This window comes from Stegostoma tigrinum, chromosome 27 (genome assembly GCF_030684315.1).
Source record: "Stegostoma tigrinum isolate sSteTig4 chromosome 27, sSteTig4.hap1, whole genome shotgun sequence".
Classification (NCBI taxonomy): Eukaryota; Metazoa; Chordata; class Chondrichthyes; order Orectolobiformes; family Stegostomatidae; genus Stegostoma; species Stegostoma tigrinum.
This window is the reverse complement of record NC_081380.1, coordinates 10,148,878-10,164,427: the sequence shown is the minus strand read 5'-3', so window position 1 is coordinate 10,164,427 and position 15,550 is coordinate 10,148,878. Positions and strand designations below refer to the sequence as shown.

Genomic DNA, 15,550 nt, shown 5'->3' with positions numbered 1-15,550 from the left:
CTGCCAATGTGGTATACTGCATCCACTGTACCCGGTGCGGCTTCCTCTACATTGGGGAAACCAAGCGGAGGCTTGGGGACCGCTTTGCAGAACACCTCCGCTCAGTTCGCAAAAAACAACTGCACCTCCCAGTCGCAAACCATTTCCACTCCCCCTCCCATTCTCTTGATGACATGTCCATCATGGGCCTCCTGCACTGCCACAATGATGCCACCCGAAGGTTGCAGGAACAGCAACTCATATTCCGCCTGGGAACCCTGCAGCCATATGGTATCAATGTGGACTTCACCAGTTTCAAAATCTCCCCTTCCCCTACTGCATCCCTCAACCAGCCCAGTTCGTCCCCTCCCCCCACTGCACCACACAACCAGCCCAGCTCTTCCCCCCCACCCACTGCATCCCAAAACCAGTCCAACCTGTCTCTGCCTCCCTAACCGGTTCTTCCTCTCACCCATCCCTTCCTCCCACCCCAAGCCGCACCCCCCGCTACCTACTAACCTCATCCCACCTCCTTGACCTGTCCGTCTTCCCTGGACTGACCTATCCCCTCCCTACCTCCCCACCTACACTCTCTCCACCTATCTTCTTTACTCTCCATCTTCGGTCCGCCTCCCCCTCTCTCCCTATTTATTCCAGTTCCCTCCCCCCATCCCCCTCTCTGATGAAGGGTCTAGGCCCGAAACGTCAGCTTTTGTGCTCCTGAGATGCTGCTTGGCCTGCTGTGTTCGTCCAGCCTCACATTTTATTATCTTGGAATCTCCAGCATCTGCAGTTCCCATTATCTCAAATGCTCAAATGGTGCCACTTTTACTTGTTTGAAGATCACTCCCATCCTTGTGCCTGGTTCCTCCCATGTACTTATGGTTTTCCCAATTTGTTCTATCCAAGGGGAGAGTTCTGACTGAAGCTATGGAAATTGATTTGCCTCCTTTGTCCCTTGTACCTTTCCAAAACCAATCTCATAATTTCTGTATCATCCCTGCTCCTGTTTTTGAGGGGTAAAAAACACTAATTCGTTATTTTCCTTCTTGGTCAGGAACTTTTGTTTTTGCATTGCTATTAGGGGTTCCTGTATCAGCATTAAAATCTCACCACAACAATCCAGTCTAATACTATGAGAAGGATTTTTTTTTTATCAGATCTTCCAGTCTACTAATTTAAATGTGGTGTTTCTTCTGGTTAGAGACATGGGCCTTCTTGACTATACCATTTCTGAACCCCCTGCTTATATTCTAAGCATCTTAAACCCTGCTTGTGATACCTTAGCAACTATTTTCCAATTCAGACTGATTCCTGGGATGGCAGGTTTATTGTATGAGAAGGGGTTGGGTTGATTGGGACAGTATTCACTGGAGTTTGGAAAGATGAGACTTGGATCACATTGAAACATATAAAACTTTGAAAGAGCTGGACAGACTGGATACAGGGATGATGTTCTTCCTGTCTGGGTGAGGCTTTCCAGATATAGGACAGATCCTTTCAGAACGAGAGGGTGGTGAACCTGTGGAATTATCTACCATATAAGAATGCGGTGGCCACATCATTGAGGAATTGAATAGATTTCTAGTCACTAAAGGCATCAAAGGATATGGGGAAGTATGGCATTGTGTTAATGGATCAGCCATGATCATGTTAAATGGTGGAATGGGCTTGATAGGTCCTGCTCCTGTTTTCCATGTTTCTAGGTAACCCAGTTAACATCAGCAGCATATTCATATTGTTGCTGAAGTTGCATTCTTTCGACCTCTACTATCTGATGCTGCCAAAGCTCCCCCAATACGGCTCCTTTTTAGATGCATCTTGTGCATATTTTATGATGAATACTTTTACATTCATCAACTCAATCTCGTTTGCATCTCTCAGCAATTAGTATGACCTGGAATATCAGTGGATGGAAGACATCACTGGATCGAACATCATCCTTGGAACTATTTTGCCTGTTAATATCCTGATCCCAGAATCCCTTCTGGACTCGCTGGGTGTTCCCACAATTCCTATTGTTGTCTCCAAGAATTTTGTTTTGTGTCCAGTGCTTCCCTCCTCAGAAATGAACTAAGGAACAAGATGAGCCTCTTCAATCCATCTGGTTCATGTGTTACTGAAATCCATAAATTATTTTGTCACATTTCTATGAACAGCTTTTGCTTAAACAATATTTGTCAATCTCAAATTAACAATTGACCTGGCATCAAATGCTACTTGTGAAAGAGAGTTCCAGATCTCTACCACCTTCTGGATTTAATTTTTTTTTCATTGAAAGCTATGGCTTTAATTTACAGACCATGACCAAAAGCACCCCCACCCCACCACAACCTCCCCACCCCACCCCGCCCTGGGTCCCAGACTCTTCAGCCAGCAGAATTGGTTTCTCTGTAGCTATGTTTGACATGAAACTATCATCAATTGTTGTAAAAACCTGCCTGGCTCACTAATGTCCTTTAGGGAAGGAAATCTGTCATGCTTACCCTATCTAGCCAAAATGTGAACCCAGTCCCACAGCAATGTGCTAAACCGCTAACTGCCTTCTGAAATGACCTATCTTGCTACACAGTTCAAGATTCTCTTTAAGAATGGGCAACAAATGCCGGTTTTCCCAAGCCCCACTCCCATGAAAGAATTAAAATAAAGGTTATCCCCATGAAATCGAAAGCTTTGAATAAAACCATCCCTTCCAGGATCAAAGAAAGTCAACCTTGACTTTATTGATTCAGCCCCATTTTTAAGTTGAGAAGGAAGATTGGGGATTGGTGAGATACTAAGAATATTAAGTGACATAAATATTAATAACAGAGATTTATTGTGATATACTTATTTTGGAAGCAGTTCGGAGAAGGCTCACTGGATTGATCACAGTATCGCAGGGTTTTCTAATGAGGAGAAATTGAGTAGGTTGGGCCTGTGCTCATTGGAACATAGAAGAATGAGAAGCAATCTTGCTAAAATATACAAGATTCTGTGCACATGTCAGGGTAGAAGCGGAAAGATTATTTCTCCTTGTGGAAGAATCCAGGAGGAGAGGACATAATCTCTGAGCACAGGTCACCCATTTAAGATGGAGATGAGGAGGAATTTTTTTGGCCTCTGAGGGAGGTGATTCTGTGGAATTCCTTACAGCAGGGGGCTGTTGGGCTCTGTCGATTCACAATTGAGTTTGATGGATTTCTAATTAAGGGAAGCACAGATTATGGGATAAAGCAGAAAGGTAGATTTGTGTACTATCAGATTAGCCATGATCTCATTGATCGGAGGAGCACCAATGAGGAGCCAAATGACCTATTGTGCTCCTACATCTTATGGTCATATTAACAACACAGAGTTGCGGTGATGATAATGCTATTCATGATTGTGATGATAATGATATTAATTAGATAGGGCACAGATATTATTACTGAATAATACAGATATTAACGCTGAAGGTTATGGTGATATTTAGAGAGAGATTGTTAAAAGTACAGAGGGTTACAGAGATACCAGTAAAGGTGCTAGATTTGCTTCCTGGAGACAAGGTAGGGAAGGAATTTAAAATTTTTGCTGGGATCTTCCAGTGCACTCAAACAGGAATATGTTGTAGGGAACTGTACCAGCCAATATGAAATGGGTTTGGGTAACATCCATGTCATTGCTAAGGGGACCAGGTTTCAGGTCTAAGATACCCGTAAACCAGCATGAACTGGCAGTTAGCATTCCCAAGGAGTGAAGAGATGTGGAATCATAATCCTGAGCTGGGCTGCATTTGATCTCAAGCCTCAGAAGGGATTTTCCATTCCTGTAATCCAGTGTGGCGCCCAGCAGATCAAACAAGTCTCAGTATGGTGGGTACACGCCCATCAAACTCTGGCAGATGTTCAACTGCAAGTGGCATCACAACTTGTGCCTGACATTCTTTGGATGAGATGTTGAACTAAAACCCTGCTTGCCCTCTCTAGTGGATATAAAGAAGCCCTGTTAACCTCAGTGATCCAGCTGATAGTTAGGTGCAGTCAGGGGAGCAGTTAGTGAATTGGCCGCACACACTTCAGCAGGACCTGATCTGGGACCCCCTGTGATAATGAAGGTTTTTGTGCAAATGTAAATCTTTCTTTAAGTTTATAATTCGCAGTGAATGCCTGTTTGTTTACACTTTCCAGTAGGGTTCAGGGTTGGGAATGAGCAGGAATAAGGACTCAGCTGATTTCCTCTTCCCAGTCTAGGCACAATTTGAAATAAAAACAGCTATCAGGAGGGTGGTTTACAAATAACAAAAAAAGTGGGATTGGGGGTGGGGGGAGGTTGTTTAAAGGGGATCTGGTGTATATTTTGTGACTGAAATGTCAGCGTTGCACATGGAAACTGTCACGAGCCAGATCTTTGGTACTCTGCTCTCTCCCACCGCACGACTGCTTTCCTTCTATGCTGAGGGGCAATGGGTGCTTTCACCAGATTCAAGCTTCCGTCTTTGTTTGCCATTCATTTCCTGTCCCAGCTGCTTCCACCCCCCCCCCACCTTCCCCGATGAATAATCCATAAAGCCGGCTGGCATAGAAACATCACCCTCCCTCCCCCCATCATCACTCCCTTTTGTTCATTTCCTCAGCAAAGCGCAGAGAGTCAATCACAGCTGTAACTGCCTCCCCGGCTCCTCTAACCGGGATTTGGGAACATTGCAGTCCCGGGGAGCTCTTCCACACAGCGGCAGCTGGCTGGACAAACCTTGGGCTTGGGGTTTGGTTTTGTACTGGACAGTTCCCCGGTATCTCTCCAGCCCTTTAGTGAAGAAGACTGTGTGTGTGTGAAATCCATGTGACTTGGGTTTGCTGTCAGTTTTTCTCAGCATCCTTCCATCCGAGCAAAACAGAGAGACAGAGACGAGAGAGAGAGAGAGCTGCAGGAAGACACGAGTGCAGGGGCGAGGCCACCGACAGTAGCTGGAAGAGCAGGGAAGGAGCTGCAGGAGAGTACAGAGGCGGTAAGAAGACGTTATGCAGCAGTGACTACAAGACACTCAGTGCAGATAGGGCGGGTTTCTGGTCCAGACTCTGATGCATTTTCTTCCCCCTTTTGTGTCTTTCTCTTTCAGATTGGCAGCAATGGTTATCTGGAGAGATGTGTGAGCTTAACAACCAGTTCTCCTGAAGAAAGAGCTTTGTCGACTGCAGAGAGAGAGAGAGAGAAAGAGGCAGTCGTTAGGGGAGATGAGCTTGCTGAAACCCAGTGGGTTAAAAGCCCCGGGCCGGGGCAACAAGCACTCCAGCCCAATGGGCCGTGGCTCTGCAGCAGTCGCTGGGCCCAAGGAAGGTAAGAAACAGTGAGAATGAGCTGTGAGGGTAGGAGTCAAAGCGACCAACAACTCGATTCCCAGATCACTGCAATGCTCGGGATTTCTTTGAGACGCACAAACCCTTTGTTTTTGCACCTGCTAAAGGGATGGTATATCAGACCATAATTTCTGGGGGAAAAATCACTTGAGATACAATTGAATTTATCATTGGAGCATTCCAAACTGCAATTAAAATTTATTTACCTGTTCTCTCACAGTCATGTGGCGCTGTCTCAATTTTCATTTGATAACATGCCTGTGAAGCTCCTGGGGACTTTGTGTTGAAGGTGCTATATAAATGCAAATTGATATTATGAATGAAACATTGTAATAGTCAGAGAGGTCTACAGCACAGTATAAGCCCTTCAGCCCATCATGTCCATGCAGGCCAAGAACTACCACAAACCATTCTAATGCCATTTTCCACCTCAGCCCATAGTCTCAACATTGCGGGGGCATATCTAAATGCTTCTTAAATGTTAGGAGAGTTTCTGCCTCTCCCATCCTTACAGGCGCTGAGTTCCAGATTCCCACCGCACTCTGGGTGAAGGGTCTTTTGTCACATCCCCTCTAAACCTCCTGCCTCTTACCATACATCAATGCCACTGGTCATTGATCCCTCAGCAAGGGGGGAGAGTGCTGTCTATATCCTTCATAACTTCAGACATTTCGATCACGCCCCTTCTCAGTCTCCCCTGTTCCAAGAAAAGCATTCCCAGTCTGTCCAATCTGTCTCCAGAACTAAAACTCTCTAACCGAGGGAACATCCTGGAAAACCTCAATGCCATTGTCTTCAAGTTAAATGCTCACGGCTTGCTTTTTAATTTTCAAATCCAGTTCCTTTCTTAGAGGTCCTGAGAGAATGTGATGAAAACTATCTTCCCTCTGAGTTGACCTTTCCTTTTGATGGCTACGTTCCTTCAGAGAGATTCAAATACTTTGGACAATTACTGAATTTACTGCAGTCCCTGAAGTTAAACTTCTGCGTGAATTTCAGGGTTCCAGAAAATAAGCAGCATGGCGCAGGTTGGGTCGAAAAAAATCTTTTTATTTCTTGTGGGACTCACCAGTACCATTTAATGTGCTGTAGCCTCCCAAATATGGGCCCATCTTTCCTGGAACTCCATGTTTGAATCTCCAGTAAGGTCTGTACCCCTATCACTGTATCGAATTAGACCGTTAGCAAAACAAAAGCAGCCCCTTATACAACTGCGACAAAAGTAAATTGTTTATCTTCGTCTTTCACAATCTGACTGCAGCCTATTAACCACACCATCTTTCTTTATCATCTCTTCACATTCATCCAACTTGTTGGACAACACCCAGCTAATCCCAGCTTTATCCCTTATCCATAGCTAGTGAATTGCCCAAAATGGATTTTCTTCCCATTTTTTCATTGTTTAAGTAATCTTTTAATAGTTTCATAGAATCAATACAGCACAGAATAAGGCCATTTGGTCCATCATTTCAATGCTAGCATTCCTAAAGAGCAATCCACCTGTCACTTCCTCCGATCTCTAAACACATCCCTGACATTCCTCCTTTTCAATTATGGAATATTTAAAACATGTGGAAAATTTATGGCACAAAAGGAGGCCACTATGCTATTGTGTTTGCGCCTGCCAAGAAGTGAACCACTTGGCCTGATCCTATTTTCCAGTACTTGGTGTGTTCCCTAGAATTTATGGAATTTTAGCTGCATATCCAGACATTGCTTAAGTGGTTTGAGAGCTTCTGCCTCCATGACCATTTCAAACAGTGAGTTGCAGACACCTACTATCCTCCTGAGTGAAAAGGCTTTTCTTCATGTCCGAATAGGAAAGGTTCGGAGAGATAAGGGCCAAACACAGGCAAGTGGGACAAATTTAGTCTGGCTACATGGCACGGACTAGTTGGACCGAAGGGTCTGTTTCCGTGCTGTATGACTCTGGGGCTATGACTGTTGCCTCAAGAATTTATTCTCGGTGCCTCCCATTTCTTATCCACATGTTTTCCCTCGGTCATCCCAAAGCACAGGAATCTACTTCACCCTGTGTGCTGACCATACCCAATCTTATCACACGATCGTAAAAAGGAATGGAAATCGCTGGAGAAACTCAGTAGGTCTCTATGGAGAGAAAGCAAAGTCAACATTTTGAGTCCAGTGATGCGGGTTCAGAACCACTAATAACTAAGAAAAGATGGCTATGTATTCTGAAGACCAGGCCGAGGGAGAAGAGTATGGGAGTAAGTGATAAATGGACATGGAGCCCAGAGGGAGAGAAAGACAGTTGGACAGTAGGTGAAAATGACTTGGTTGGTCCCCGTTAGCGGCTTTTCTTTCTCTGTGAGCCATCATTATCCATCCCTTTGTCTGTTTAACTGTCTTTCTGTGCCTCTGCGCTCCACCTCTACCTATATCTAACTCCTTTACTTCCTCTCCCCAAGCCCGTCTGAGAATATATACCTCCATTTCCCAGCTACTTATAGTTCTGAAGAAGGGGAACTGAACCCGAAACATTAACCCTGTTTTCTGTCCATGGATGCTCCCAGACCTACTGTATTTCTCCAGCAATTTCAGTTTTCGTTTCAGATTTTCTTCATTTGCAGTTTTTTGTTTTATCACGCCAACACCTCTCTTGACTCTTCCCATTTACATTCAGTACTGGACGTGCAGGAATACCTTCCAAATAATTATTGGGAAGATGAAAGCCATTGTTTTTCATGCTCCAAACTGCATTTCCTAGACACCAACACCATCTCAGAACTACCACAACTATATGACGCAGAACCAGACTGTGATACAAGCTGGAGTGTCACTAACAGTATCTGTTTCCACCTCTGATATTGAAATGCTCACCATTGCCTTTTATCACCTATAAATCTGACTATTCCATTACATGTTGACTGTCCTCCCATTTTCCACCCTTTTATAAACTTTTCTACCTCTTTCAAAACTTGTTTGCCGTATTCCAGCTTGCACCAAATCAGTTTATGCCTGCCATTCCCCCTGCCCCAAAGTCACTAACCTGTACTGGGTCACTCTTGAGCAATAACATAATTTTAAAGCTGTCATTTTGTTTCCAAACCCCTCTATGGCTCAGCCCCTGCCTTGGTAGCCCCCATTTACTTCAAAATATATTTGATGTGTAGGTGCTGGTGTTGGACTGGGGTGGACACGCTCAAATGCCACGTGACACCAGGTTATAGTCCAACAGATTTATTTGAAATCACAAGCTTTTTGGGCACTGGACCTGATGAGGGAGCAGTGCTAGGAAAGCCTGTGATTTCAAACAAGACTGTTCATCTGTAACCTGGTGTCATGTGACTTTTGACCTCGACATATATTAAGAAGGATAAGAATAGCTAAAGTGAGTGCTGGTTTCTTTGAGGGTGAGGCTGGGGATTAATAATTGTAAACAAGGAAGTTTAAGTGGGACAATGTTCCTATAGTAGCCCGAGCCAAACATAGACACGCACGGGAATTTCTAGAGGCATTGTTCTCAACCCATAATGCAATCAACAAACACGTAGAATTGGACCCCATATACAAACCCATTCAGATCAAAACCAGAAATGACACCACCCACATAATGAGCTGGTCAGTATAAATTCCAAGTGGTGTAGAATAACATAGCTTCATCAGAGGCCTCACTGATGATGTTACCTAGCATGGTGACGAAATCTAAACGAAAACAAGCCAGCTGAGTGAGTAAATCAACAAGCTCACAAGGAAGTGCATGGAATAGTGTAGGTTAGATGGGCTTCAGATTGGTATGACAGGTCGGCACAACATCAAGGGCCAAAGTGCTGTAATGTTTCATGTTCTATGAAGCGGTAGACAATTCAAATAAGTATCATGTATTTGTCTTCAAAGTAGAAGACACAAAATATATCTCCAGAATAGTGGAAAATCAGGAAGAGAAAGGGAGGGAGGAACATAAATTTTCTCCAATGATCATTTTATCAGAAAACTAATAGGACCGAGGACTGGGAAGTGTAAGGATGGTCTGAGGCCAGGAAAAATGTGACTTAAATGCAAGTCCTTGTTTTTTCTTTCGTTGTTTAATGTGTAACTAAAGCTGATAATCATTCGATATCAGTCAAAACTATGGAAAATTTCCAGTTGCAGCATGGTGGAGAGAGTCTTTTCAAATGCTTTTTAGATTAAGTGGATAATGTGTTGAAGCAAATTAAGCACTGACTCTACATAATGAGATTTTAGCTGGTCCAAAGTCAGTGTGTCTCCAGTGTTCTCCGGAAATATCGCTATCTCCACCCGGGATTGTCGACACAATGTGAAGTTGTTTGTTTGTGAGCATGCTAGTGCTCTCAACCAGTCAGACTAAGCCAGAGGGCCCCTTGTATTCACACAGAAGAGTGTGTGACCTGCTTCGTTCGGTAGACACTTAAATCTACTGCATGCTGCCTGTCTTCCATTATAAGGAAGATTGGATATTGCGTTCCCAAGTAATATATTGATTTTCTTTGTGCGTGTAATGATGTTGAAAGGTTGACTGGTTGCAGACATGTCAGGCTGCAGCATTGACAATGTCGTCTAGAAACAAGCTGCAGACTTGATGGAATGTCACTCAGCAGAGTTTATATTCAGGGAATTGGACAGCTTTTTCCATGTGTTATGGAGCTTTGAAAGTTACATTTCCCTTCCATGTGTCACATTATTCTTCCTTCTCTTTTGTGGATTGTTCAGCTGTTAACGATAACTGTTACTCTGCTGGTCTGTAGTATTAAATGATATGCTGACAGAATTTGATGATGTATGGGGGAGGAGACTGGTGTGGAACAGAAAGAACAGCATTTAGCAATTGAGCTAAATGAACAGCCACATACCAACAAGTCCTTTAATCACACTGAATATCCTAACTTTATCCCCTCCTATCTTTACTCCACGCATGCAATGTAAACATTCCAGCAAAGAAAGCAGAATTGAAAGGCAATAAAATGTGAGGCTGGATGAACACAGCAGGCCAAGCAGCATCTCAGGAGCACAAAAGCTGACGTTTCGGGCCTAGACCCTTCATCAGAGAGGGGGATGGGGGGAGGGAACTGGAATAAATAGGGAGAGAGGGGGAGGCGGACCGAAGATGGAGAGTAAAGAAGATAGGTGGAGAGAGTGTAGGTGGGGAGGTAGGGAGGGAATAGGTCAGTCCAGGGAAGACGGACAGGTCAAGGAGGTGGGATGAGGTTAGTAGGTAGCGGGGGGTGCGGCTTGGGGTGGGAGGAAGGGATGGGTGAGAGGAAGAACCGGTTAGGGAGGCAGAGACAGGTTGGACTGGTTTTGGGATGCAGTGGGTGGGGGGGAAGAGCTGGGCTGGTTGTGTGGTGCAGTGGGGGGAGGGGACGAACTGGGCTGGTTGAGGGATGCAGTAGGGGAAGGGGAGATTTTGAAACTGGTGAAGTCCACATTGATACCATATGGCTGCAGGGTTCCCAGGCGGAATATGAGTTGCTGTTCCTGCAACCTTCGGGTGGCATCATTGTGGCAGTGCAGGAGGCCCATGATGGACATGTCATCAAGAGAATGGGAGGGGGAGTGGAAATGGTTTGCGACTGGGAGGTGCAGTTGTTTTTTGCGAACTGAGCGGAGGTGTTCTGCAAAGCGGTCCCCAAGCCTCCGCTTGGTTTCCCCAATGTAGAGGAAGCTGCACCGGGTACAGTGGATGCAGTATACCACATTGGCAGATGTGCAGGTGAACCTCTGCTTGATGTGGAATGTCATCTTGAGGCCTGGGATGGGGGTGAGGGAGGAGGTGTGGGGACAAGTGTAGCATTTCCTGCGGTTGCAGGGGAAGGTGCCGGGTGTGGTGGGTTTGGAGGGCAGTGTGGAGCGAACAAGGGAGTCGCGGAGAGAGTGGTCTCTCCGGAAAGCAGACAGGGGAGGGGTTGGAAAAATGTCTTGGGTGGTGGGGTCGGATTGTAAATGGCGGAAGTGTCGGAGGATAATGCGTTGTATCCGGAGGTTGGTAGGGTGATGTGTGAGAACGAGGGGGATCCTCTTGGGGCGGTTGTGGCGGGGGCGGGGTGTGAGGGATGTGTCGCGGGAAATGCGGGAGACGCGGTCAAGGGCGTTCTCGATCACCGTGGGGGGAAAGTTGCGGTCCTTAAAGAACTTGGACATCTGGGATGTGCGGGAGTGGAATGTCTTGTCGTGGGAGCAGATGCGGCGGAGGCGGAGGAATTGGGAATAGGGGATGGAATTTTTGCAGGAGGGTGGGTGGGAGGAGGTGTATTCTAGGTAGCTGTGGGAGTCGGTGGGCTTGAAGTGGACATCAGTTACAAGCTGGTTGCCTGAGATGGAGACTGAGAGGTCCAGGAAGGTGAGGGATGTGCTGGAGATGGCCCAGGTGAACTGAAGGTTGGGGTGGAAGGTGTTGGTGAAGTGGATGAACTGTTCGAGCTCCTCTGGGGAGCAAGAGGCGGCGCCGATACAGTCATCAATGTACCGGAGGAAGAGGTGGGGTTTGGGGCCTGTGTAGGTGCGGAAGAGGGACTGTTCCATGTAACCTACAAAGAGGCAGGCATAGCTGGGGCCCATGCGGGTGCCCATGGCCACCCCCTTAGTCTGTAGGAAGTGGGAGGAGTCAAAAGAGAAGTTGTTGAGTGTGAGGACGAATTGAAAGGCATCTGACTGACATTGAGCTGCTTTTCCCAGCACACAGCCACCAGGTCCATCCGTACCCTCCCTTTCAACCTGGTCAAGGCATAGACTTGTATCACGTTTTTTTAAAAAATTCATTCACAGGACATGGATTTCACTGGCTAGGGCCAGCATTTAAGAGTCAACCGCATTGCTGTGGGTCTGGAGTTGCATGCAGGATAGCAGTTTCCTTTCTTAAAGGGCATGAGTGTACCAGTGGGCTTTCCCAACAATTGTCAATAGATTCATGGTCGTCTTTAGACTCTTAATTCCAGGTATTTTTATCAAATTCAAATTCCATCATCTGCCATGGCAGGCTTTGAACCCTGGGTCCCTAAAATATTACCTGGGTCTTTGGATTAACAGTCCAGCGATAATACCATAGGTCATCACCTCCTGACTAACCCACTTATCCATTGATCTGTTGGTGTATCCTCCTCATTTGAAGGCATGGAGTAGACTGTACTGAGTCATTGAGTGTTTCTTGTGACAAGAAAGCATTGGTGCCTCATGTTTGTAGAAAGATATGCAGGAAGCACTGTGCTGACATTTTCTACTTGACAGAGAATGTTTAGCGGAAGCTGCCGACTGTGCCAAAGGGCATCTTCTGTAACTGGTCTCTGCACTGAAAGCACTAATGCAGGAATTCCACGGTTGGTGTCCCTATATTCACCCAGATCGGATGCAGCATTTAATGTATTGATGGCGATATTCAACATTAGTTGAAGAGCCAGCGAGAGTCTGGCATTGCCTCTTTGAGAAGGCTCCGTGAGTTGAGTGCCAACTGGGCTTTTAACTCAGCAGTGGCTTATCTTTGCCAGCGTCAGGGAGACCCTGGGGAAGAGGCTCCATCCACTGATGACCAATGGCCCTTCCTCAGAACTGGTCACCAGACCTGAAATGTTGACTGATTTTTCTTCTCAGATGCTGCCAGACCTGCTGAGCTTTTCCAGCAATTTGTGTTTTCGTTCCTGATTTAGATCATCCGCAGTTCTTTCAGTGATGGTGGAAGGCTGATTAAGGGGATGGCGCCAAAGAGGAGAATCGGCTAAGCAGCAAGGGTGGGATGCAGGCAGTAGCTCAGAGTGGGCCCCCAGTTACTGCTACCAAGCCTCTCTATCAGCCTCTGAGTGTCTTTGAATGAGGGTCCCGCTCCCACTAAAAGCCCACAAGCAACTCCAACTTTTGCTTTTCAGGATGCCTGCATGGTTTGGCCCCTTCTATTACACTTTTAAGAGCCTGAATTAGTGATGGGACAAGAAAGCCACCCACTGTGTACATAAACAAGAGAGAGTTGGGAAATTAGTAAGGGACCCCTTCCTCCAGCCGGAGTAAATGAGAGAATTAATATCTCCCCACTGTCTCCTCGACTATATTCGATTAGTTCATGTAATCAGTCTGGTTGAGACCGGGTTGACTACCATAAGGGCACTGCTGCTCTCCAGTTAGCCCTGAGCTATTAGTAACCAACACTTACAAGTATTAGAAAGCCAGCGACTGGGCTTAAATTGGAGTGCGCACGACTTTTAAGCCTGTGTTAGGAGAGGGATAGATTCCAACCAGTTTGATATCATATTACAGTTATACAGGGACTGTGCTGAAGCTTTTGAAATGAGATAAAACTGACTTTCCGTTGGTGCTTTGAGAGGATTTTGATTTTCTGGAACAATATGAGGCAGAATTGTCTGAGACACAATCTCTCTGTTTTCGCCCCTTCGAAAAAAAGCAAACGGTGAATTTGCTCAGCGATTCCTGAGCCTTTATGAGGTTATCCAGCTGCCTGACATTGGTTGCTAATACAAGTCATTGTTACAACCACAAATGGACATTCTGTGCTAAATGCAGGCCATGCAGAAATTATTGCACCTGCTCCCAATTTTCCCTCTTCAGAGAGGCTGTGGTGACAACAGCCAGCAAGTCATAGTCGTCTCTTAGTGTGCATTTCCTGCCCATCATGCCCCTCTACCAGTCTCCCAGTCTCCCAAGTGACACACTCAACGTTCTGTATGCACTTTGATAAGGAAGCCCAGTGACTTGTATTTATTTGGTATCTTTAATGTAAGAAAACAGCCCAAAGTGCTTCACGGGGGCATGGGAAAACAAATTTGACACTTAGCTACGGAAGGCAATATTAGAGCAGCAGCTGAGAGGTTGGTCAGAGGTCAGTTTTAAGAGTGGAGAGGTGACAGCCTAGCGGTATTATCACTGGACTGTTAATCCAGCAACTCAGGTAAAGTTCTGGTGACCCAGGTTCAAATCCTGCTATGGCAGATAGTGGAATTTGAATTCAAATCCTGCTATGGCAGATAGTGGAATTTGAATTCAATTTAAAAAGAAAAGTGGAGTTAAGAGCAAATCCATTGCTGATTGTAGTGGGGAAAAGTCCATCTGGTCACTGTTATGTGACCATCTCCCAGCTATATATGACTCCAGAACCACCACCATTGGGTTGACTTGTGCGATAAATGCAGGGCCTATCATGCCATGATTGAATTAAAACAGAAATCTCTTGAAGGAAAGAGCAGTATAAGAGGGAATTCCAGGACTGAATACTCAGCTATTGTAGGCATGGCTCCCAATAGTAGAGTGATTTTAAACTCAGGTCCTTGAGAGTCCAGAAGTGGAGGAGCACTGATACCTTTGGGGCTGGAGGAGGTTATATGGATGGGAATGAGGATTTAAAAACCTGTTTCACCAAAAGCTGGTCAGCATGTGCGTGGGTGATGAGGTAATGGGATTTGAATAAGGGTGCTGCACTTCACACCCATGCCCGTGGACAACACTGATGGACGGTTGCTGATACATGATGGATAGGCAAGGAGCCGGATTTTCACTGAGCAGGTGGTTAGCTTGCGCCAGGCACTGTCCCAACTGGGAAGATCTGGTCAGTTTCAAGGTCCCCAACATGCGCTGTTTCTGGACCCTGAGAGAACGGGGCTTGATTGAATCGGTCCTGCAGCCTCTGGAGGCAGGTCAGAGGTCACCTTGGAGGTGGGTAAGTGCAGGGGTATGCTGGATAGAAGATGTGATTCGGTTCTTTAAACCTTTGCCCTGGTGTTATAAAGGGCTGTTAGGTCCTTCAACCCTCCGTCTGTGCCTCTCTCCATGCCACTTCAATAGCCACTTTTAGGGGCAGGGGGAACCGGACTGAGAAGATGAAAGAAAATCTTAGTTCAGTGCAGGACAAAAACACTCAATTGTGAAACCCAGTCAATGAATTTAACTACCCTCTAATGGTCAACCAATTATAAAAGCAAAAATGTCTATTCAATAACCACAGCAAACATGCTAATCCTTTAATACATTCTTAAAACTGTCAGTCTTCAAGACCATTGATGCCTCCTCTGTAAATTCATGGCACTCAAGTTATGAATTACGTCATTTGGAAATTGGGTCTTTTTAAACTCTGGGTTATTTTCACATGGCACAGTGGATGTGCATTTCGTGCCTGTATTTAACATCCCACTTTACCGAGGAAATCTGTATTGGTCAGAATTGAGGGTTAGGTGTTTGCATCTGGTTCCCCACCTGACTTTTTTAAAAGTGGCTGGAGTCACTTTAGTGTTAACTGTTGCTGTTTGATTATTTAATTTAGTTAATTTTGATAATGGGTTTTC

General features: G+C 45.6%; 1 protein-coding gene across 4 annotated transcripts in view; it reads left to right on the top strand.

Annotated features, from left to right (window-relative positions):
* Positions 1-4,506: 4,506 nt before the first annotated feature.
* clip2 (CAP-GLY domain containing linker protein 2) overlaps positions 4,507-15,550 on the top strand; it is a 140,832-nt gene continuing 129,788 nt past the window's right edge. For 2 of the 4 annotated variants that reach the window (XM_048557184.2, XM_048557183.2), the window contains exons 1-2: positions 4,510-4,945; positions 5,057-5,274. In XM_048557184.2, the coding sequence (XP_048413141.1) occupies positions 5,172-5,274 (103 nt within the window). In that variant the 5' untranslated portion in view covers positions 4,510-4,945; positions 5,057-5,171. Of the gene's footprint in view, positions 4,946-5,056; positions 5,275-15,550 lie in introns of all 4 variants that reach the window. The other 2 variants (XM_048557182.2, XM_059655531.1) reach the window with 2 other exon arrangements.